Source organism: Spermophilus citellus (assembly GCF_964194105.1).
Source record: "Spermophilus citellus genome assembly, chromosome: 4".
In the NCBI taxonomy this organism is placed as follows: Eukaryota; Metazoa; Chordata; class Mammalia; order Rodentia; family Sciuridae; genus Spermophilus; species Spermophilus citellus.
In genome coordinates this window covers 53,188,733-53,211,689 of record NC_138185.1, presented here as the reverse complement: position 1 = coordinate 53,211,689, position 22,957 = coordinate 53,188,733, and the positions used below count along the sequence as shown (strand labels likewise).

Sequence of the window (22,957 nt, the reverse complement as noted above, 5' to 3'; positions counted from 1 at the left end):
AAAATAAAATTTTTAGATTTTTTTATTTTTTAGTTGTAGATGGACACAAAATCTTTATTTACTTTTGTGTGGTGCTGAGGATTGAACCCAGAACCTCACACATGCAAGATGGGCACTCTTCCACTGAGCTACAGCCTCAGCCCAAACAAAACAAATTTTTAAAAAATAAATTTTCATTGCTGGCAGCAAGTACCATTAGTTGTTTTCTTTGAAGTATCATGTATTTATTCATTTTGGAGAAAAATGTCCCAAATATGCAGGCCTGAATAACTGTACATTCCTTCAAGTAAAAATGGTGAAAAAATGTGTCTGGTGTCCACCTCTCTCTTTTATATGCACAGCTGGTTGAATTTGAATTCACAGTAGTACTTGGGTATAAGGTCAAAGTGTTTTATGTATACTTCTCATTTCTATACATAGATTATTGGAAAGATGTATACTTAAGGTTGAGATGTAGTAAAACTGAGACTTTTTACTGCTTCAAATAATTCTGAAGAATAACTGAATTTTCCTTTAAAATTATGACTTTGTGGCAGTGACCATTAGGTTTGGTGTCATTGTCCTGAATTGTGTCTCCCGAAGAGAAATCTCATTCCCTTTAGCCATCACTCTCAAGTTTTTTCCTTCCCTCTTGGTTCTAGACAACAGCTAATCAAATTTCTGTCACTGTTGATTTGCCTGTTTCTGAACATTTCATATAAATGGAATAATGCATATATGGACTTTTGTGACAGGGTTCATCTATGCTGTAGCATTTGTCAGCACTTCATTCCTTTTCAATGCCAAATGATTTTTTATTGTATAACTATACCACATTTTACTTATCCATTCTTTAGTTGATGGACATTGGTTTATTTTCTACTTTATGACTGTTATGGTTGATGCCACTGTTAATATTTATGTGTAAGTCTTTGGATATGTTTTTGTTTTTCTTAGGCATATACCTAGAAGTAAAATCAATGGTGTTTGTTCTTTTTTTAGGGAGAGGTTGTTTTTTGTTTTGTTTTTGTGTTTTCTTTTGCTACTTTAGTAGGCTTTGGGGTGGAAGGGAAGATCTTGACCTACCCTTTTCATAGTGAACATGGTTTCCTTTGTTGTAAACTGGACTGCTTAGGAAGGGAGTTGTTTTTTTTATCGTTAGGGTGTTTTGTATTGTAGAACATAGGAATATAGTACAACTTTATACAAATATATGTATTTCTCTCTTTTTAAAAATATTTATTTTGTAGTTGTAGTTGGACACAATACCTTTATTTTATTTATTTTTATGTGGTGCTAAGGATCAAACCCAGGGCCTTGCATATGCTAGGCAAGTGCTCTACTGCTAAGCCACAATCCCAGCCCCAAAAACATGTATTTCTTTAGACTACTCTGAGTACTTTATTCTAGGGAATGGTTTTGGTTTCCTTGAGATTCTGTAATTTTTAAACAAGTTGGAAATATTTTTAATTTTTTTCTCAATTGGGCTGTCCCTCAGTCATTGTGGTAAAGATTTTTAGCTCTTTCAGAAGTTTATAATTTATAATTTACTTTAGCTAAAAATATATGTAAAAATGCTTGTTTGACATAACTAATGTGTAATTCATGCAGCTAATGTATATAGTGTGTTCGTAACTTTATTACTTCTGTAAAGATTTACTTACTCAGAAAGTTTTAGAATAATTGAAGTCGAACTAATATTTGATTTTCAAGCCTACTTTTTATATTGAATTACAAATGGTGTTGTATGCTAGTTTAGTGTGTCATTTTCTAAATTAGTTGCCATTGTTTGTGATGATCTACACTAGGTACTGCCAGTACCCTCAGGCCCTCTTCTCATAATCAGAAATCAAGACTTCAATGTTCAGATTTTTTAAATTATTGTAGTTTTTAACATTTATGTAATTGAAATTTTTTAATATTATGTTTAGTATTTAATTTATTAGAGAATGTATTCTTATTAGAAGAGTCTATAGTTCTAATACACAATCATAAGCAAAGTACAGATCACAGAACGACTATTTTTGTGTAATTTTTTACATTATAGCATATACCTTAATGAGCAATTATTTTTGTCTTTAGTAGCAATAATTTACTGTAATTACTACTTTAGGCTCCTGGATTTGGATTTGGGATTGCAATATCTGGTGGAAGAGATAATCCTCATTTTCAGAGTGGAGAAACCTCAATAGTGATTTCAGATGTATTGAAAGGAGGACCAGCTGAAGGACAGCTACAGTAAGTGCTTTTCTTCTTTCAGGCGCCTGTGTGACAAGCTCTTTCCTGTCCTGTCACTTTTCTTCTTTCCTAATGATTTTGCTAACTCAATTTAGGTAAACTTTAGCTTTCAGGAGCCTCTCACCCCAAGTTTTGCCCTTTTTGTATGATAACGAGGGTAGCAAGACAAGGAGAATAAAAAAAAATACAGTTAAAAATGGGATTATAATCAGAAGGATAATAAGAAACTTAAAAGGAGAAAGAATGAACTTTTTTTCTTTTTGATGGTACTGGAGGTCAAACTCAGGATCTCAGCGGATACTAGGCACAAGCTCTGTCGCTGAGGTATATCTTCAGCCCAAGAATTTACCTTTTAAAAAGGGAATGTTTTTTTTTTTCCTAGCTAGATGAGATAATTTAGTATCACCTAATACTGTAATTGAACTACCAATAATTGTTTCCTCTGTTGTGCTACCCGATTTGTCCTTTGGGGAAATACTGTGTTAATAGTTACAAAAATGGCCTGGGGTTGGTTACTTGCTGAACATTTTTGTGAAAGTTCATCAGGCAAAAAGTTTGACATTATATATCATCACTTTGAAGACAGATAGATTGTCCATAATTAGAAGAATTTTTTTGTTTTAAAGAAACTTATTCATAAACTTAACTGTATAGTTTTCTCTAACATGTTGTTTGGTGCCTTTTTCCCCCGTAGGGAAAATGACCGAGTTGCAATGGTTAATGGAGTTTCAATGGACAATGTTGAACATGCTTTTGCTGTTCAGCAACTCAGGAAGAGTGGGAAAAATGCAAAAATTGTAAGTATCTTTTTAGTTCATTAGAAGTACACCATCTGTTGTTGATACTTCTCTGGTGTTTGAATTTGTCCTTCCCTTTAGGAAAATGAAAACTGAAACAGAAGTTCCAGAGTTAGTTGTTCAAAGTAAGAGTGCTGCTTCTAATATTTCTGTATATTTGCTCAAAGTTTAGATGCTGGGATTTTTCTTTTTTCAATTACAAAAGGAAAAGAAGTAATCAAGTAGTCTTTATGGTTTAATATTATTTCCTTCTCTCTTAAGTATTTTGGTTAGATTGAATTTTGGCAAGTAATTTAAAATATGTGGCCCTGTTTTCTTGTGTAATATTTGTTTACTTGGAAATATTTGTTTACTTATATTGTTTCTTTAACCTACCTCATCAGCTGCTTTCCTTGTTGCTGTGAGTGAGTTTGAGGAGAAAGTCTCATATTTTCTTTGTAGAGTTGTTCAGGGTATATTTTATTTTACTGCTTTTTATGGCTAGAATCTTTTTTATAGTTCATATTTCTCTGAAAATTCTACTTTTTTAAAGGGTAAAGTTCAGTTCTCTCTCAATAACCTGCCTCAGATCACAGTTAAAACTTGGGAAATGTGGCATAAAACAGATTTGTTGTAGAAGTCTTATGATGTTAATATCGAGGAGCACATGAGCTTCTTCACCCACTTTTTTCCTCACCTGACTTAACCCCATCTGTCTTCTGAAGGACTGATTAAGGCACCCCTTGAAGCCTGAATTCGGGTATACAAGAGCAGGATGCAGAGGCTAGGTGGTCTGTCCTGTTTTGTCCTTTGAGAACCTTTCTGCCTTCCAGTAAGCACTCAGAACCACAGTGGACCCAGTAGATAGGCCTGAAGGGATGCATGCATTGCATTTTGACTTCTGGGAACTATCATGAAAGCCAGAAGCAGTGTTCTCCAAAACTGTTGCTAGGCCCTCTTGCCCTGTGCAGGCTGCCATGCTACATGGTGTTATCTTCACACCAATGTCATTGCTGGGAGATGAGCATTTTTCTCATATTGCAGTAGAGCCAATATTTAGGTATTGCTTTGTTCCAGATAACAGACACCTTTTATTTTGATGTTTTCACAGTCTCATTATAATTATTTTTTATAATCATAACATTTGAAAATTATAGTTAATATACAGATTGCCTAGTGGAAGGCAAAAATTTTAAAACAATTTTTATAAGATTTCAGTGCTTACACAAGTAAATTGCTTATTTTTATAATGACCTATTTCATTGTTTTTATAAGCTTTGTTGTCAAATAAGCTTTAGATTTCCCCTTTGCATTTGAGGAGGTGAGTTTCACACATCCTCCTAACTTTTAAAGCCTTCCATTCCTCTGTAATGTTAAGCTGTTTTGTGTTTTCCATGCAAAATATTTACTGTACATAACTTTACACTGATAGTGTATCTAAGAAAGTTCTAACCCTGTACTTCTACTGTTCACCATAAAATGATTTTATAAGAAGGTCTTTACCAAGAATGTTTTTGAAATTACACATATTGGGTCCAGCATGTAAGGAAAAGGATTTGGGCAGCTCAAAGCTTTACCAGTTGGATAGAAGGAACTTGGGAGGCTTGGCCATGTTTTTTTTTTCTCTTATGGGGAGAGGATGTTGAGGGCTCTCATGGTAAAGTATCTTAATCAGGAAAGAACATTTGTTTATTTCCATATTTGAACAACTTGAATCATGTCATTAATTTATATTGTCTTTCATCTCCACATGACACTTAGAATAAAACCCCCAGTGCCTTAGTATATATTCTTTCATCTGAAGCTTTTTTTTTCCCCCCCTAACTTTATTCTTAGTCATAACTAGATCATCAAAAACCTCAAGGTCATATTATGTGTGTGTGTGTGTGTGTGTGTGTGTAATTATTTAGATTTCTTGATTTTAGCTATTTACCCTGAACATTATAATTATTAGTAGTATTTTTCAGATAGGTCACTTGGCACATTTTTAAGGTGAGAACCTTGGGTAAATTGTTTTTTATTTCCCTATTATAGTTTATATAATACAATATATAACATGATCTCCCCATATCCAAATAACCATCTCCCCTTCTCTGTTTCCCAATCTATTGATCTATGTGGTCTTTCATTGTGGCCATGATCTGTCTATATGATTGTTTTTCCATAGACTAAAAGGCCTTTGGGCAGTAGGCTCAGTAAATTAAATTAAATTTAATTAAAATGTTAGAACTCCTAACAATATAATTACCATAATATGCTTAATTTTGTTTATTGAAAATAAGAAGCTAGAAATAGATTTAGCATTTATACCATAGTGAGCATATAAAAATTTCACTGAAAGTTTGAACATACTGAGAAAGCATTGTGGAGCAAATGAAGATGCAAAAAACACTTTGCTAATGATAACCTCTGTGAACCCTCCACATGGATGTGCAGCATTTCACTTATAGTATGCATGTACTTATCCAAACCACTTACTGATGGGCAGTTCAGTATCCAGTTTCCATAAGTATTAAAAAATAATAATAATATTGTGGTAAAGGTTGTCACTTCCTACTTACTTGTTTAGTTAGTTTTTGGTAATAAGTTCCTTAGAAATTAGAGTTTTTGGAGCTAGAAGACATAAATGACTTTATATGTATTACACTTCAGAAAATCAGTAGGACAGTGAGAGTTCAGTACTTTTTGAATATTTTCCAAGCTGATAAACTAAATACAATTATTTCAAATAAAATACTTATAATCACTAGTGGGGTTGATTCTCTCATAGTGTGTTCACTACCTTTTATGTTTCTTCTTTTGCCTGTTCACAGCCCTTGCAGTTATCTGAGAGTAGAAGTGTTTTATGTGTTAAGATTATTAGCCTTCTGTCATAAACACTACATACATTGTTTTCCCATTTGGCATTTGTGAGTATAAGTTATTATATATAACTTATATATACTTCTTATACTGTTTTTTTTTGTTTGTTTTTATATAATTCTGTTTCAACATGGAAACATTTGATTTTATGTTGTCAGTCTATCAGATTTGTACTTTACTGACTCTTCTTTTAGTGCCTTGCTCACAAAGGCCTTAGCAGAATTATAAAAGGCCATAGCAGAATTGTAAAAGCCTCTGTTGATAATTTTATTCTCATACATACATGATTTTATTTTGTTTTATTTTATATTTGAACGTGTAATTTAGTTAACTATTTGGAAGTAGGCATTTTTCCCAAAAAAAATTTGTTCCAAAATTTTCATAGTTAAACCGTAAGCAGGTTGTCAAACCTGCTCTGAATATCATTCAAGTGAAATTATAATGGTTAACCATAATATAAACGAAGAATCATAACAGAACTGGATATTTTTCAGTAAGTTAAGTACCTACTAGGTTCAGATATTTTGTTATATGTACAATTGAATGAATGGCAAGGAACTTGAATCTAGTAGGTTAGATGGGTATACACATTAACTGTAGTGCCCTATAACATGATATTGAGAGTCATTGAGATATAGTAGAGTTCCAAAGAGGTGCTTCTAATAATTCTGGCCTGGAAGTTGAAGACTTTGTTTTTATTTATATTTTACTAGGGAGGAATTGAAGATTAAGGCATAAACATAGAATATTACTCCCAGTACAGTATGTTGGAGATTGAAGTAGACATGAGACTTAAAAGCAGGGAATCAGTCAGGGATGCTTTCAGTAATTGTTACCTGAGAAGGACCCATCAGTATAGGTATACTGAGAGGGGAAGATGAGCCTTCTGTCAGTTCATAACAGAACATTGGTTGTTCTTTCCACATGCTGGCCTCCTGTTGCTTCTTGTCCTTCAGTAGCAAAGTTTGTGTTTTTTGTTTTTTCGGAAAGGCCTGCTCTAATCTCTTTTTAAGTAGGAAGCAATGGTAATTTTTTTTTCAGAGTTTAGAATTTTTAATTTGTTTTGAAGTCACTGAAGCAAAATCATAAAACATTTTACTTTCCTTTATAATCCCCGCTAAAAAAAATTGTAGAAAAAATAGTTTTGTATGTGGGATGAAGCAATATTGATTCAAAACGTACAGATAAAGGTTAGCTCTATCACTCTTCTTTAATATTTAATCAAAACCAATAGGCTGTCTCCTTTGAAATATTATCTATACTGATTTCCAGGTAAACCACAAGACTGTATACTGTCTTGGAATGTCCTCAGAAGGCTCTTTCATTGAATAGTTAATAGAGTAAGACCCCCCAAGTCCTTAGAAGCAAAAAGTATTTAGTGTAGATCACCCTTTCAAACAAATTGGCTTGTGAAGAGAAGAGATTAGATACAACTTGAAGGTAAGTAGTAAGATAGAAACACAGAAGGTTAATTGGGAGATTAGTGAACTGAGGACAGTTTTGAAGTAGATAGGGAGAGATTGAAGTTGCAAATAACTTGGAGAATGGTAACTGATGAAGGAAGATCTTGGAAGTGGGTAGGAACAGGAATGGAGCTCAAATGGAATGGTTTTCTTCATACCCATAGAAAATCCCCCTTGGTCTTTGGGATTAGAAACCAGAAGTTCAAAAAAGAGGCGGGGGGCAAGAGAGAGAGAGATCGAAAGTACTTAGAAGTGGAAGGGGAACAAAATAGTACTGATCTCTAGAAGCAGACTGAGAGATTAGGACCTTGGAGAACAACTTTGGTGAAATACCTGTGCCTCTCCATTGAGAGGCAGCAAGATGTAGATGAAAAAATTGGGGAATCAGAGAAAAATTTCTGTGAAGTAAAATGAACTTATAGAGGACCTAATCAGCAAAATATAGAAATGCAGCCATCCAAAGTAAATTTAATACTGGACTCACTCTTATTAGCAGATGATTGAGGGGTCAGTAGAAAGTCATTTACATATGGCAGCATAGAGTCTGATGCAAACTTGGGAGGAAGGAAAATGAAGCCAGGAGAGAATTGATGGACTGAAAGAATAGACGAGGATGGAAGAACTAGAAATAAGATGGACAGTGAAAGTTTCAGTAGATGAAGTTGTATGGAGTCGAAGACAAGTGTTACCCAAGAAGTTCTCAGATATCTCTGAAGTGATCCAATATATACCAGTGTGAGAAGGCAAAGTGTAGTCCAAGGATTATAGAGCCACTCAATCAGACATTAATACGTATAGATCTTGAACTTAGAGTGAAAGAAATAAAGGGACAGGGAACACAGAGTGTTGAGAAAAGGATGCCAGAAGACCGACCTTGCACTTATGCCAGAGGTTATAAATTGGAGCAATATGGAAATGGAAGGCAGTTGGTGTTGGTGGAGTATAGCTTTGTTAATAGCTCCAGCGTACTAAATGGAATGTTAGTGTGTGATAAATAAATTTCTCTCTTAGAAGTCTGGCTAGGCAGTTGTGCAACTAGATATTGATGCATTCTAAAAATACAATGAAGAAAGCAATTGGGCTTATAAGGTTGCTATGGTGTTTTGGTAACATCTACAGTATATTTGATGACATTACAGTGCCTATCCTTTGTTCCAGCCACCAACAATCATTAACTTCCCTGTAAGCTTTCTGGATAAAGTAAATAAGGACTTAGTAGATCCACTGAGAAAAGAGCAGCCATTATAAGAAATATATGATTTTGTAATTTTGTATTTTATCTCTCTCATTCATATTTAATATGAGACAAGAGAAATGTATTGTTCTCTCTCTTAGGAACTGAAATTATATGGATGAAAATCAAGCAGTTTATCTAATAAATGTCTGGATAAAGTAAATAAGGACTTAGTAGACCTACTGAGAAAAGAGCAGCCATTATAAGAAATATATTATTTTGTAATTTTGTATTTTATCTCTCTCATTCATATTTAAATTAATATGAGACAAGAGAAATGTATTTCTCTCTCTCTCTCTCTCTCTCTCTCTCTCTCTCTCTCTCTCTCTTTAATGTAGACAATTCGAAGGAAAAAGAAGGTTCAAATACCAGTAAGTCGTCCTGATCCTGAACCAGTATCTGATAATGACGAAGACAGTTATGATGAGGAAGTACATGATCCAAGAAGTGGCCATGGTGGTCTGGTTAACAGAAGGAGTGAGAAGAGTTGGGCAAGGGATAGAAGTGCAAGTAGAGAGCGGAGCTTGTCTCCACGATCAGATAGGCGATCAGTGGCCTCCAGTCAGCCCGCCAAACCCACCAAAGTCACATTGGTGAAATCCCGAAAAAATGAAGGTATTCTCTACCAACTCTTGCATTACTACTTTCACATAAAAATATTAAGGCTAATTTTAATAAGTACAGTTGCGATATTTTAATATCTTTTGCTTTGTGGTTCTATTTCTGTTTCATATTTGTGTCCTGTTATGAGTGAAATTCTATTATGGCAGGCTTCAGGGATTGTTCATTTTCTCTTCAATCATTTTGTTGGAACTGTTTGCACTTCAAATAAATTGTCTACTAGTTGGATTTTGGATTTGTTATTGTGACAAGAACAGCCATTTATATATTATGCCTACAAGAAATGTTACTACATCATCATATTGAAATTCAGTGATTTTCTTAGCTGTAGGGATCAGTCATATTAATACCATGGAGTGGGGATATCTTGGGACTTTTTTGGAAGGGTTGGTTAGAGAGGATGCTGTTTTTAAAAGGAGAGATTGAAAGAAGGAACCCCTTATAGGTCATTTCTTCATAATGCAGGACTTTTTAAAAACATTTTTGAAACTGAAGCTTAAGTGCTTTACCTTACCCCTCATCAACTTTACTTTTTTTTTTTCTTCATTCTTAGTTTGTTGGAAGCTCTATTTATTTATCTATTTTTCAAATTTTTAAAAGATGAAACTGCTTATTCTAATACTTTTTTTTTAAATGTTCTGTAGGATTCTCCCCTCTTCTTCCACTTAATATGATTTCTTCAGCCACCTCAATTACTCTCATTGCCTCAGCTCACTGCTAATAATGGCTTCACTAATTTTTCCAGCCCACATTTGTATGTTTCTATGTTATTTGTTAGGATGTTCTACATGGAACATCCTGTTCTACATGGAACATCCTAACATGTCTCATATGAAGCATAACTCCTTTTAAAGTTTTTATTGTATCTTTAAAGTTGTTGATTGAATATTTTCATGTGAACCTGGTTTCTCAAGCCAGTCACATATAACATGGTAGATTTCTGTTTTAGTCAACTTTTGCATTGCTATGAACAAAATACCCAAGAATAACTTAGAGGAGGAAAACTTTTTTTGAGGCTCACGGTTTCAGTCCATAGATGACTGATTCCATTTATTTGAGCCCAAAGAAATGGGGAGAGTCATTGGAGGAAAGCTGCTTAGCTCATAGCAGGGGTCCAGAAGCAGAGGTGGGGGTGGAAAGGGCGGGCCATAGGGAGATGTGTCCTTCTAGGGCATGTCAGTAGTCCTCCACCTCCTTTAGCCATGCCCAGCAGTCTACAGTCACTACCTAGTCAGTTCATTCAAACTAGGATGGGCTGATAGATTACAGCTCTTACATTTCAATCATTTCTCCTCTGAATATTCCTGCATAAACATGAGCTTTTGTGAAATACCTCATATCCAAGCCATAACCTATGCATTATGAATATATTCTAACTTCCTAAATGCTACTCTTTTCTGTTCTACTTTTGTCTGTCTTTACTGCCATTGCCCTTTTCCAGGCCACCACTGTCTCTTTAGTGGTTTTGTTTATTCTCATGACTATGCCCTGAATCTCTTTCAGTGGGTTCTGTAGATTGTTTTGTGATGATTCTGTCTTATTCTTTTGACTCTTTGTTATTTTTCAGTTACAGTTATACTAGACCTAGGAGATATATATATATATATTATATATATATGCATGCCAGGTTTTTTTCCTTCATACTTTATGATGCATTTGTTTTTAACTGTTCTACCAACACCCCCAATTCCCTGTACACAAAAACAGCCTTCATATTTAGTTTTAGTATTTCTTTGGCAAAGTTTTAGTATTTCTTTCTTGAAGAGACCATCTCTGCCCTCTGTCCCCCCACTTAATGCAAGACCCTACATTTATTTCTACTATTTGAACTCTTTATAGCACTTTTAATTGCTGTGGTAACTTGTTTTTCTCCACTGGCTGTATCATTGCCACAGGACTGGGAATGTCTCTCATATGCTGTTTTATTTATAGTGCCTGAAACATAGTTATTGAATTTATATCCAAAGAAATACTTGGGTTAACTGATAATATCTAGGGGATATTTTGGGATCACGTATAATAATGGTGATTTGTAAGTTTTAATCTTGAAGAACAGTCTTTTAATCAGTGCTATATTTTGTAATTTAATGACCATTTCCAGAGCACAGTTCCTTGCCTAATTCCCTAAAAAGTCATTTTCTTTTTTCACCTTGGATCTTTTCCTGCTTGTGAGCACTCTTAGTATATTTATCTTATGTTAAATTGTAGCTGGTGGTACTTTTAGATGCTTGAGTAACAAGCCTGCTAATTTTATTTCAGAATAAAAACAATTTTCTGTTTTCCATCTTAGTTTTCAAAATTTTGCTTCATGTGTGTTTGGGTTTTTGTGTGTGTGTTTGTTTTTGTTTTTTAATGCAGTAACACTTAGAGTCCTTCTTTTTCTCCTTATAGAACCAAGGACATCTCTTTTCCTGTTGACACTACACTGATGATTTTAGTTGTTGGTCTTATTCTTTAAAAAATACATTTTATAAAGCTTTTTTTAAGAACCAGAAAGTTTTCTGGACTCTTCCTGGTAACTTCCTCACCAGCAGACACAATGTTGCCTCACTCTGGGATACTTTGTTGGCTATATAAAGGGGAAGTCTAGCATTTTAACTCCTGTTCACACTTCCCAGGCTGGTTGTGAACAGTTGTATTAATATATAGTAGCATAAGCTAATGGTCTGAGTATATCTTCCTAGTATCAGGTATATAGGATCAGAAATAGTTTTGCTCTGTGAGCTGGGAAAAACAAAAATAGTTTATGCTTGATAATAGCCATCAATAAAACCTTCAAACTTTTCCAAAGTTCTTCAAGTCTGATGAAGCAGTTCACTTTTTTAGAATTATATTTCTTTTAACTTTCTCAGAAACCAGTGCTGTGTCAATACATGATCAGAAAGAAATGGTGTTCTCTTCAGGGACTCTATATTTCAGTAAAATGAGAACATAGGGTGTCAGTTTTTTCTTTGAACCACACATTTTCAGTTTGCTTTCACATTGACATTTCAAACTTTATGTGATAAAAGTAAAAGTCTTTTTGCAAGGTAACCAAGAATAATTTATGTACATTGATTATTCTTTAAAAATCTGTTTTTGCAGTGATTATTATGCTGATATTTTAAACTCTGCTTATGTGTTTTAATATTTTACACTAAAGACATTTAAATATATTATTCCAGAATACGGTCTTCGATTGGCCAGCCATATATTTGTAAAGGAAATTTCACAAGATAGTTTGGCAGCAAGAGATGGCAATATTCAAGAAGGTGATGTTGTATTGAAGGTATAGTCATATTCTTATATTTTAATGAACCAAACTGAAAAACAGATCCTAGATTACCCATCCTTTACTCCTGTTTGAATTAATTTAGCCAAAGAAAATTAAAAATCTGTGTTTGGGGAGAGTGACCCAGATTGCCCCTGTCCATTCTTACGTGTCAGCAATAATATTTTAGCTATGGAGAGAATAAAGTTTGTAAATATATATCATTCATCAGCAGTAGGTACTTGGTAGATAGAGATGTCTGTTCAGTTATACATTGAGTGGTTTTGATAATTTCTCCAGATATTGAAATGTTTAGTTGTTTATAAGTTAGGATGGGATAGACTTTGGGAAGGGGTTAGGGAATACTAATTTGAGTTTATCCAACAGAACAACAGTGTAATAAAAATTTTTATCATTTCAGAAGGTGGAATAATTTGATGATTTAGAAAAATATAAGGGGAATATTTTGGTTCTTACAACTAGTCAATGAGTAGTTTGGATATTTCTGTTTATAACAGAATGAACATTTGTACTTTTGTTATTTACTTCTGTAGTATCTTTTCTCTTGCAGATAAATGGTACTGTGACAGAAAATATGTCATTGACAGATGCAAAGACATTAATAGAAAGGTCTAAAGGCAAGTTAAAAATGGTAGTTCAAAGAGATGAACGGGCCACTCTATTGAATGTCCCTGATCTTTCTGACAGTATTCATTCTGCTAATGCATCTGAAAGAGATGGTGAGTATGGTTCTGTTTGGAGGGTCCCAAATGACTTTTTATTAAACTACTGGAAAGACTTGACATATTTGAGTGATATGTTAATTTTCTACAAACCAGATACCTTCAGAATTTAAATATTACATCTCCATATAGGTTTTCTTTTCTCTGTAAGCAGCTCATCACTGTTGATCTAATCATTAGCTGATGAAATTAGAGTCATTTTGTACAAAATTATGCTTACCTTATTTCCAATATCACTGGAGTGTCTTAATATTTGACTGTACATCATTTCATGGAAAATTAAATAATACCCTTTTATTTAACAGACATTTCAGAAATTCAGTCACTAGCTTCAGATCATTCCGGTCGCTCACATGACAGGCATCCTCGACGCAGCCGGTCACGATCTCCTGACCAACGATCAGAGCCCTCTGATCATTCCAGACACTCTCCACAGCAGCCCAGTAATGGCAGGTAATAACACTCTATTGTTTAAAATAAAATGAGAAGATAGATTTTCTTTTGATTATTTAATATTAGGTCTGTTTTTCATCCTTAGTTTAGACATTTTTTATCGAAAAGAACAGATGGAAACTATACTTTCTTTTAAAGGGCCAAATAATAAATATTTTAGGCATGCAAGCTGTACAGTATCTATTCTGTGTTTGTATCACAAAAGCAACTATAGACAGTATGTAAATGCATGGGTGCATGGCTATGTCCCAAAAATTTATTTATTTATTTAAAACAATGGCCCACAGATGCAGTTTGCCAACCTATTTACTTTAGAAGATGCTAGCAAGCTTCAGAAATCTACTCCTTGGTAAGGTTAGCCATGGTAAAAATCTTTTAATAGATTATTCTAGACTTTGTTTTTCCTTTTAAAAATACCTTGCCTGGTATTCAATGGGTCTGGTATATGATTTGTGTGTGACATATCTGAGTTTATCTTAATTTGTGGTCACATATACATATGAAAGTCTGAATAAGATTATGATCTTTTGCTTAAGAAGAAATGCACATGTGCATACATATGCATCATTTTGCTACAATTTCCGGATATTCCCAGGGCTTTCTAGCCTGCCATTTGACTTATAATAGTAAACCATATGTAAATCTGGAGCAATTTAAAAATATGGACCCAGAGCCATAGAGACAGTTTTGGAGAAAAGGGGGCCTTTATACATTTGTTAGTAGGAATATAAATTGATACAACTTTTATGGTTCCCCCAAAATTAAAAATAGGCTTGGTATGATGTCACACACATCTAATTCCAGCTTCTCAGGAAGCTGAGAGAGGGGGATTGCTAGTTCAAGACCAGCCTCAGCCACTTAGCAGACTATAAAATAAAAAGTGCTGGGAGTATAGCTAAATGGTAGAGTGCCCCTGGGTTCAATCCCCAGTACTACCAAAGCAAATAATTAAAAAAAAAAGAAAAAATCAGTAATCCTACTTTTCAAGAAATAAAATCACTATCCTGAAGAGAGATCTGCACTCCCATGTTGGTTGCAGCATTATTCACAGTAGCCAAGATATGGAATCACTCTGTCCAGAAGTGGATAAATGTGTATATATGCAATGGAATATTATTTGGTCTTAAAAAAGAAGGAAATTCTGCCATCTGTAACAACATCATAGATGAACTTAGAGGATGTGTTACTAAGTGAAATAAGCTAGACACAGGAAAAAAATGTTGCGTGATCTCACATATATGTGGAATCTAAAAATGTTGAATGCAGAAATAGAGAGTAAAAGGCGTCAGGGAGAAATGGGAAGATGTTGGTCAAAGAGTATAAAGTTTTAGTTATAAGATGACTTGCGGAAAACTGATAATACAGTGTGGTGATATATTTAATATATACTTGAAATTTACTAAAAGAGTAGATCTTAAGTGCTCATCATGAAAATAGGGAACTGTGATAATGTTAATTATCTTGATTGTGGTCATCATTTCATAATTATAGATATGTCAAAACAGCACATGTGGGCTGGGGTTGTAGCTCAGTGGTAAAGCACTTACCTTGCATGCATGAGGCCCTGGGTTCAATCCTTAGCACCACATAAAAATAAATAAATAAAGATATTGTGTCCATCTACAACTAAAAAATATATATTAAAAAAAAAACAGCACATATATACCTTAAATATATGTGGTCTTATTTTTCAGTTACAGCTCAATAAAGCTGGGAAGATAAACTCAGGTCCAGAACTGAAGATTCAGTGTACGATTAGATGTATAGTTTTGAAATTTGTCTGTATTGTCTGAAGTTACAGAAGTCATTAAAATTGCTAAGAGGACCAATAAGGAGAGAAGGCTAAGATTTGGACCACAGGAAGCATATTGCTTTAGGAAATTGAGGAGGCAGAGGAGAAGTAAATGGAGAGAGGAGCAGTATCTAGCCAGGAGAGAGCTTTTTAAAAAGTTATCACAAACCATAGTGATACAGTTGTTAAACTCTATATATTCACCAAGGTGTTTAACTTTCTACTAAAATAGAGCTAATAAGAAGATAACAAGTAACACCTGTGGATGTCTTTGCTATTATATTGTATTATATAGTTTTTAGATACTTGTGAAGCTGATTCTTTGTAAATTTCAAGTTAATTTCAGTTTTTAATCTGTTAATTATTTTAAACCACTGAAAGATAATGTATATTAATTCTAAAGATAATATATCAATTCTGAAAAACTACCTGATTCAGCAGGATTGCTATCAGGAAAGGGATTACTGCCACAACACATACACAGTGATATAACTAACACCTTTGATGATTCATGGGAGTAGCTATAATTTTAACACATTTCTCATACTTAGAAACCATGGTAATATCAAGCAGTTTGGGCATAATTTTGCCCTTTAAAAAAACTATTAATCAGGTGCTAAGGATGTGGCTCAGTGACAGAGCACTTGCCTAGCATTTGTGAGGCACTGGATTCAATCTTTAGCACCATATAAAAACAAATAAATACATTCTGTCCATCTACAACTACCAAAATTGTTTTTTAAAAAAATATTAATCAGAAGATCAAAAATTTGGCCACTTTATTTGATTATACACAAATTCCAAATCTCAGAAATTTCTTTTTGATACCTATTTTGTTTTTAAATTTTTTTCCCTACACTCTTGGCATTTACAACCTTAACTTTGAAAGTTGAAGGGGTATTATCTTCTGAAAATTAACTATCCTCATATTTTCTCAGTATATTTTACTTCTTTTAGGAACCTTAAATATTTTCATGGGTGACACCAAAGCCTTTAAAAACATAATGTCCTGGGGCCTACTGTCAGTTCAAATGAGATAGAGAAGGAATGCTTTTCTTTAAGCTCCTGGTATCATCCTCCTTTTCGTCTTATCAAATTTGGGATCTACTGGTTAAAAAAGGTAGCATGTGAAAGAAAAGAGAGTACTTCAAAGGATAGCAAAAGTCTTCAAGTTCTTCTCAAATTATGGTAAAATGTAATTCCTAAAAATTGAGTAACCTGTCCACAGGCAAAATACAGAATAGTATTACTGGTTATTTAAAGCACCCCAAAATTAATGTTAACATTTAGAAACCATGGAATTTTAGTTTAGAAAGTACCCTCGTTTTGAGAAACAATTCGAATACACTGTAAGAATAAAATACTGGTATAATAAACATCATGTAACTTCCATGTAGTCTTTTATTTAGTTTTGTTTGTATAAATGTGTGTTTCAAATGTTATTAAATTATGTTGTTTAAAGAAATGATACAAAACTGTCTTTGTCTCCATGAGAAAAGTTTTGATCTAGTATGTGAAAAGGGATTGGAGCCAGGATTAAAACTCTTGGCCTTTTGACCCAAATCTTTGACTTTACTAATGCAGAGAAGGAAGAAAGTGGATTAAGTGCTATTTAATCTTCAAGGAACAAAAGTCTACAAGTAGTTACCATTGTGTCATGACCAACTAAAGTTTTCTTTTCTCAGAGGATAAACATGGAAGAGAATGAGAAAAACATGTACACTTGTTCTTCATTTTTATTAGATGAACAAAGTACCTTCATTGTTCAGTATAATATGAATTGGCATACTATGGCCTATGAACTAAATCCAGCCTGGTTTTATAAATAAATTTTTATTTAAATTATTCCTTTAATGGCATAATTGAGAAGTTGTGACAGAAACTGTATGACCAAGGGAGCCATTTACAGAAAAAGTTAGCCAGTCTATGCCTTGATGTATGTGACTGGACTTGTTTGCTCTTTGTATTTTACTTAGTATTGTTTCAGAGCCCATTCTGGGGCCATGGCTTGGATAGACTCTAAGGAGATGAGAATACTGAGAGCATTCGTAGTTGATGGTGGCACTGCCTCTAGTGATTGCTGAGTGGGTATCACTGAAAAGATAGTTTTACCCTTCTCACTTTAGTCCCGGCATATGGAAGTGTTTGATTTGCAGAATATGTTCTAGATTCTGCATGGTTATATTCTTCTAGTATTTATAGTTACTTTACTAGATGCATTTTGACTTTTCCCCCTGGAAGAAGAATATGTTTGCCTTTTTTTCTGTGCTATAAACTTTTTTATACAAGTGAGTATGATGCTACTTATTAATCATAGTGGGAACAATACTGAAAAAGTTCTATCACAATAAAAGCTCAGACTTATCATTTTTCTGATAAGATTGAATTGCAAAAACTTGCATTGTCGAGATTTACTTGTACCTAGTCATTCCATGAAGCTGGCAAAGCTCATCTAAGACCTAAGCTGTGTGTAAAGTTTTAAAGAAATGTGTTTTTGGGAATGGGGATATAGTTCAGTTGGTAGAGTGCTTGCCTCTCATGCACAAGGCGATGGGTTCAATCCCCAGCATCACCCAAAAAAAAAAAAAAAAGAGAGAAATGTGTTTTTAACAAATACACAAAATCAACATTTTATTTAGTATATCCATTCTGTAAAAGTAGTTGTGTCTCACTACTTGAAAGCAGTGTTTATAAAAGATTGAAACTTTGTAAACATCTTACATATTTTCTTTACTCATTGTTTGTTCCTCTGAAGAGAAACACCTCCGCTAAATTCTGAGTATAGTGGTGTCAGCATGGATAAGGTTTATGTTACAGTAAATACGTTGATAGTAAAGTTGAATTTCATGAATGAGAAATTTCTAGCTTAAATCCAGGTGTTGAGCCAAATTAAGATAATATATTTGGGGACTAAAACTCATTCCTGATCTTATTATTCATTTTCTAAGAGTGCCTTTTAAGTCTTAATATATGTACACATAGGCCATATAATGTATCTTCTTAAATTAGAGAAATCTTGGCTTAGAGAGGACCTAGTTTTTTTTGTTGTTGTTGTTGTTCTTTTATTTACATACCTTTCTTCACCTTTAATAGTTTTTTTTTTTTAAGAAACGATTACTAGAAAGATACAAATATTCTTTAATCACACTATATACCGTTCCTGCTCCGTATTGCTTAGTTTTTTCTGGAATATATATTTAGCTTTGCCAATAGGTTAAAAGGTATTATTGAAACATCCTAAAAGGTCACTTGAACCTCTTTTAATGTTTCACATGTGGAGGAGTTATCATTTTTCTGATTGAATTTCAGATTTTAATTTGAAAAAAAAATTTACTGATCTTTGGTTTTAATCCTTTTACATTGGTGCCTTACTCTAAACAAGAATTATGTATACTACTACTGATAATTAACTTGGTGTTGTAGGTACTACTGCATTTTCTTTTTGTGAGTTGTCATCATCATTTTCCCCCCTCTTATTTTCCTTTCTTTGAAAGAAAGGACTAGGTAGAAAGGATATGATTAATTATCTCAATGGAGTTAATAAACTGATTGATTTCTTCTTTCTTATGTCTTTGTTTATTACAACTTGACCAATGGTGGGTTTTGAGTTTTAACAGATGGCAGTTTCTGTATGGAAGGTTGAAAAGTTTTCTTTTTCAATAAGTCAGTAATTTGGACTTTGTCCTACTGATTTGTCTTTTACCAAATTTTTTGTTGAAACCTCATGTATATCATCAGTGCATGATTATAAATGCATGAACAAGCTAGGCATGATCTTTTTGGAATTTATATACAAGACTGAAGAAAGCAACTAGGTTCAAAAATTTGAAAACTTTTTTCTTTTTTTTTTAAAGCAGTACTGGGGATTGAGCTCTGTGGCTCTCTACCACTAAGCTATATTCCCAATCCTTTTTATGGTGAGACAAGGTCTTGATATTGCTGAGGCTGACCTGAATCTTATGATTCTCTGCCCCAGCCAAATAGTTGGGATTACAGGTGTGCATCATCATGCCCAGCACGGTCTATTTTATTTTATTTTTTTGGTACCAAGTGTTTAACTCAGGGGCACTTAACCACTAAGCCACATCCCGGGGCCTTTTTTGTATTTTTATTTAGAGACAGAGTCTCATTGAGTTGCATAGGACCTCATTAAGTTGAATGGGCAGCCTGGTATATTTTATTAATCAAGATGTATTAGAAGATAGTACAGTGTCTGTGAATAAAGAGTATTGTAAAGAAATTGAACAGCAGGTTATTAGAGTGATGAAGGATTGGGTAGTAAGAAGTAAAGAGAAATCTTTTATTTTATTTTATTGGTTGTTCACAACATTACAAAGCTCTTAACATATCATATTTCATACATTAGATTCAAGTGGGTTATGAACCCCCAATTTTACCCCTAATGCAGATTGCAGAATCACGTCGGTTACACATTCACAATTTTACATAATGCCCTATTAGTAATTGTTGTATTCTGCTACCTTTCCTATCCCCTACTATCCCCCCTCCCCTCCCATCTTCTCTCTCTACCCCATCTACTGTAATTCATTTCTCTCCTTGTTTATTTTCCCATTCCCCTCACAACCTCTTATATGTAATTTTGTATAGCAATGAGGGTCTCCCTTCATTTCCATGCAATTTCCCTTTTCTCTCCCTTTCCCTCCCATCTCATGTCTCTGTTTAATGTTACTCTTTTCTTCCTACTCTTCCTCCCTGCTCTGTTCATAGTTGCTCTCATTATAACAAAGAAGACATTTGGTATTTGTTTTTTAGGGATTGGCTAGCTTCACTAAGCATAATCTGCTCTAGTGCCATCCATTTCCCTGCAAATTCTATGATTTTGTCATTTTTTATTACTGCATAGTACTCCATTGTGTATAGATGCCACATTTTTTTTTATCCCTCATCTATTGAAGGGCATCTGGGTTGGTTCCACAGTCTAGCTATTGTGAATTGTGCTGCTATGAACATTGATGTGGCAGTATCCCTGTAGCATGCTCTTTTAAGGTCTTCAGGGAATAGTCCGAGAAGGGCAATAGCAGGGTCAAATGGTGGTTCCATTCCCAGCTTTCCCAGGAATCTCCAAACTGCTTTCCAAATTGGCCGCACCAATTTGCAGTCCCACCAGCAATGTACAAGTGTACCCTTTTCTCCACATCCTCGCCAGCACTTGTTGTTGTTTGACTTCATAGTGGCTGCCAATCTTACTAGAGTGAGATGGTATCTTAGGGTGGTTTTGATTTGCATTTCTCTGACTGCTAGAGATGGTGAGCATTTTTTCATGTACTTGTTGATTGATTGTATATCCTCCTCTGAGAAGTGTCTGTTCAGGTCCTTGGCCCATTTGTTGATTGGGTTATTTGTTATCTTATTGTCTAATTTTTTGAGTTCTTTGTATACTCTGGATATTAGGGCTCTATCTGAAGTGTGAGGAGTAAAAATTTGTTCCCAGGATGTAGGCTCCCTATTTACCTCGCTTATTGTTTCTTTTGCTGAGAAAAAAGCTTTTTAGTTTAAGTAAGTCCCATTTGTTGATTCTTGTTATTAACTCTTGTGCTATGGGTGTCCTATTAAGGAATTTGGAGCCCGACCCCACAATATGTAGATCGGAGCCAACTTTTTCTTCTATCAGGCGCAGAGTCTCTGATTTGATATCAAGCTCCTTGATCCATTTTGAGTTAACTTTTGTGCATGGCGAGAGAAAGGGATTCAGTTTCATTTTGTTGCATATGGATTTCCAGTTTTCCCAACACCATTTGTTGAAGATGCTATCCTTCCTCCACTGCATGCTTTTAGCCCCTTTATCAAATATAAGATAGTTGTAACTTTGTGGATTAGTCTCTGTGTCCTCTATTCTATACCATTGGTCCACCCGCCTGTTTTGGTACCAGTACCATGCTGTTTTTGTCACTATTGCTCTGTAATATAGTTTGAAATCTGGTATCGCTATACCGCCTGATTCACACTTCCTGTTTAGAATTGCTTTTGCTATTCTGGGTCTTTTATTTTTCCATATGAATTTCATGATTGCTTTATCTATTTGTACAAGAAATGCCGTTGGGATTTTGATCGGCATTGCATTAAACCTATAGAGAACTTTTGGTAATATCGCCATTTTGATGATGTTAGTTCTGCCTATCCATGAACAGGGTACATTTTTCCATCTTCTAAGATCTTCTTCTACTTCTCTCTTTAGGGTTCTGTAGTTTTCATTGTATAAATCTTTCACCTCTTTTGTTAGGTTGATTCCCAAGTATTTTATTTTTTTTGAGGATATCGTGAATGGAGTGTTTTTCCTCATTTCCGTTTCAGAAGTTTTGTCGCTGATATACAGAAATGCCTTTGATTTATGCGTGTTGATTTTATATCCTGCCACTTTGCTGAATTCATTTATTAGTTCTACTAGTTTCTTTGTAGACCCTTTTGGGTCTTCTAGGTATAGAATCATGTCATCTGCAAATAGTGATAATTGAAGTTCTTCTTTTCCTATTTTTATGCCTTTAATTTCTTTCGTCTGTCTAATTGCTCTGGCCAGTGTTTCGAGAACTATATTGAATAGAAGTGGTGATAGAGGGCATCCCTGTTTTGTTCCAGATTTTAGAGGGAATGCCTTTAACTTTTGTCCATTCAGAATGATGCTGGCCTGAGGCTTAGCATAGATAGCTTTTACAATGTCAAGGTAAGTTCCTGTTATCCCTAGTTTTTCTAATGTTTTGAACATAAAGGGATGCTGTACTTTGTCAAATGCTTTCTCTGCATCTATCGAGATGATCATATGGTTCTTATCTTTAAGTCTATTGATGTGGTGAATAACATTTATTGATTTCCGTATATTGAACCAGCCTTGCATCCCAGGGATGAATCCTACTTGATCATGGTGCACAATTTTTTTGATGTGTTTTTGTATTCGATTTGCCAGAATTTTATTGAGGATTTTTGCATCTAGGTTCATTAGAGATATTGGTCTGTAGTTTTCTTTCTTTGAGGTGTCTTTGTCTGGTTTCGGAATCAGGGTGATGTTGGCCTCATAGAATGAATTTGGAAGAGCTCCCTCTTTTTCTATTTCCTGAAATAACTTGAAAAGTATTGGTATTAATTCTTCTTTAAAGGTTTTGTAAAACTCCACTGTATACCCATCCGGTCCTGGGCTTTTCTTGGTTGGTAGTCTTTTGATGGCTTCTTCAATTTCATCCATTGATATTGGTCTGTTCAAATTGTGTGTATCCTCCTGACTCACTCTGGGCAAATCATATGACTTAAGAAATTTATCGATGTCTTCACTATCTTCTATTTTATTGGAATATAGGTTTTCAAAATAATTTCTAATTGTCTTCTGTATTTCTGTAGCGTCTGTTGTGATATTGCCTTTTTCATCCCGTATGTTAGTAATTTGAGTTCTCTCTCTTCTTCTCTTCGTTAGCATGGCTAAAGGTCTGTCGATCTTATTTATTTTTTCGAGGAACCAACTTTTAGTTTTGTTAATTTTTTCAATAGTTTCTTTTGTTTCAATTTCATTGATTTCCGCTCTGATTTTAATTATTTCTTG

At 34.2% G+C, this 22,957-nt stretch overlaps 1 protein-coding gene across 6 annotated transcripts in view; it reads left to right on the top strand.

Annotated features, from left to right (window-relative positions):
• Nucleotides 1–22,957, top strand: part of TJP1 (tight junction protein 1) — a 94,931-nt gene that overhangs the window by 29,152 nt on the left and 42,822 nt on the right. For all 6 annotated transcript variants that reach the window (XM_081291139.1, XM_081291138.1, XM_081291137.1 and 3 more), the window contains exons 3-8: nt 2,093–2,217; nt 2,912–3,014; nt 8,891–9,167; nt 12,338–12,441; nt 12,995–13,163; nt 13,472–13,619. In XM_081291139.1, coding sequence (XP_081147265.1) covers nt 2,093–2,217; nt 2,912–3,014; nt 8,891–9,167; nt 12,338–12,441; nt 12,995–13,163; nt 13,472–13,619 — 926 coding nt within the window. The remainder of the gene's footprint in view (nt 1–2,092; nt 2,218–2,911; nt 3,015–8,890; nt 9,168–12,337; nt 12,442–12,994; nt 13,164–13,471; nt 13,620–22,957) is intronic.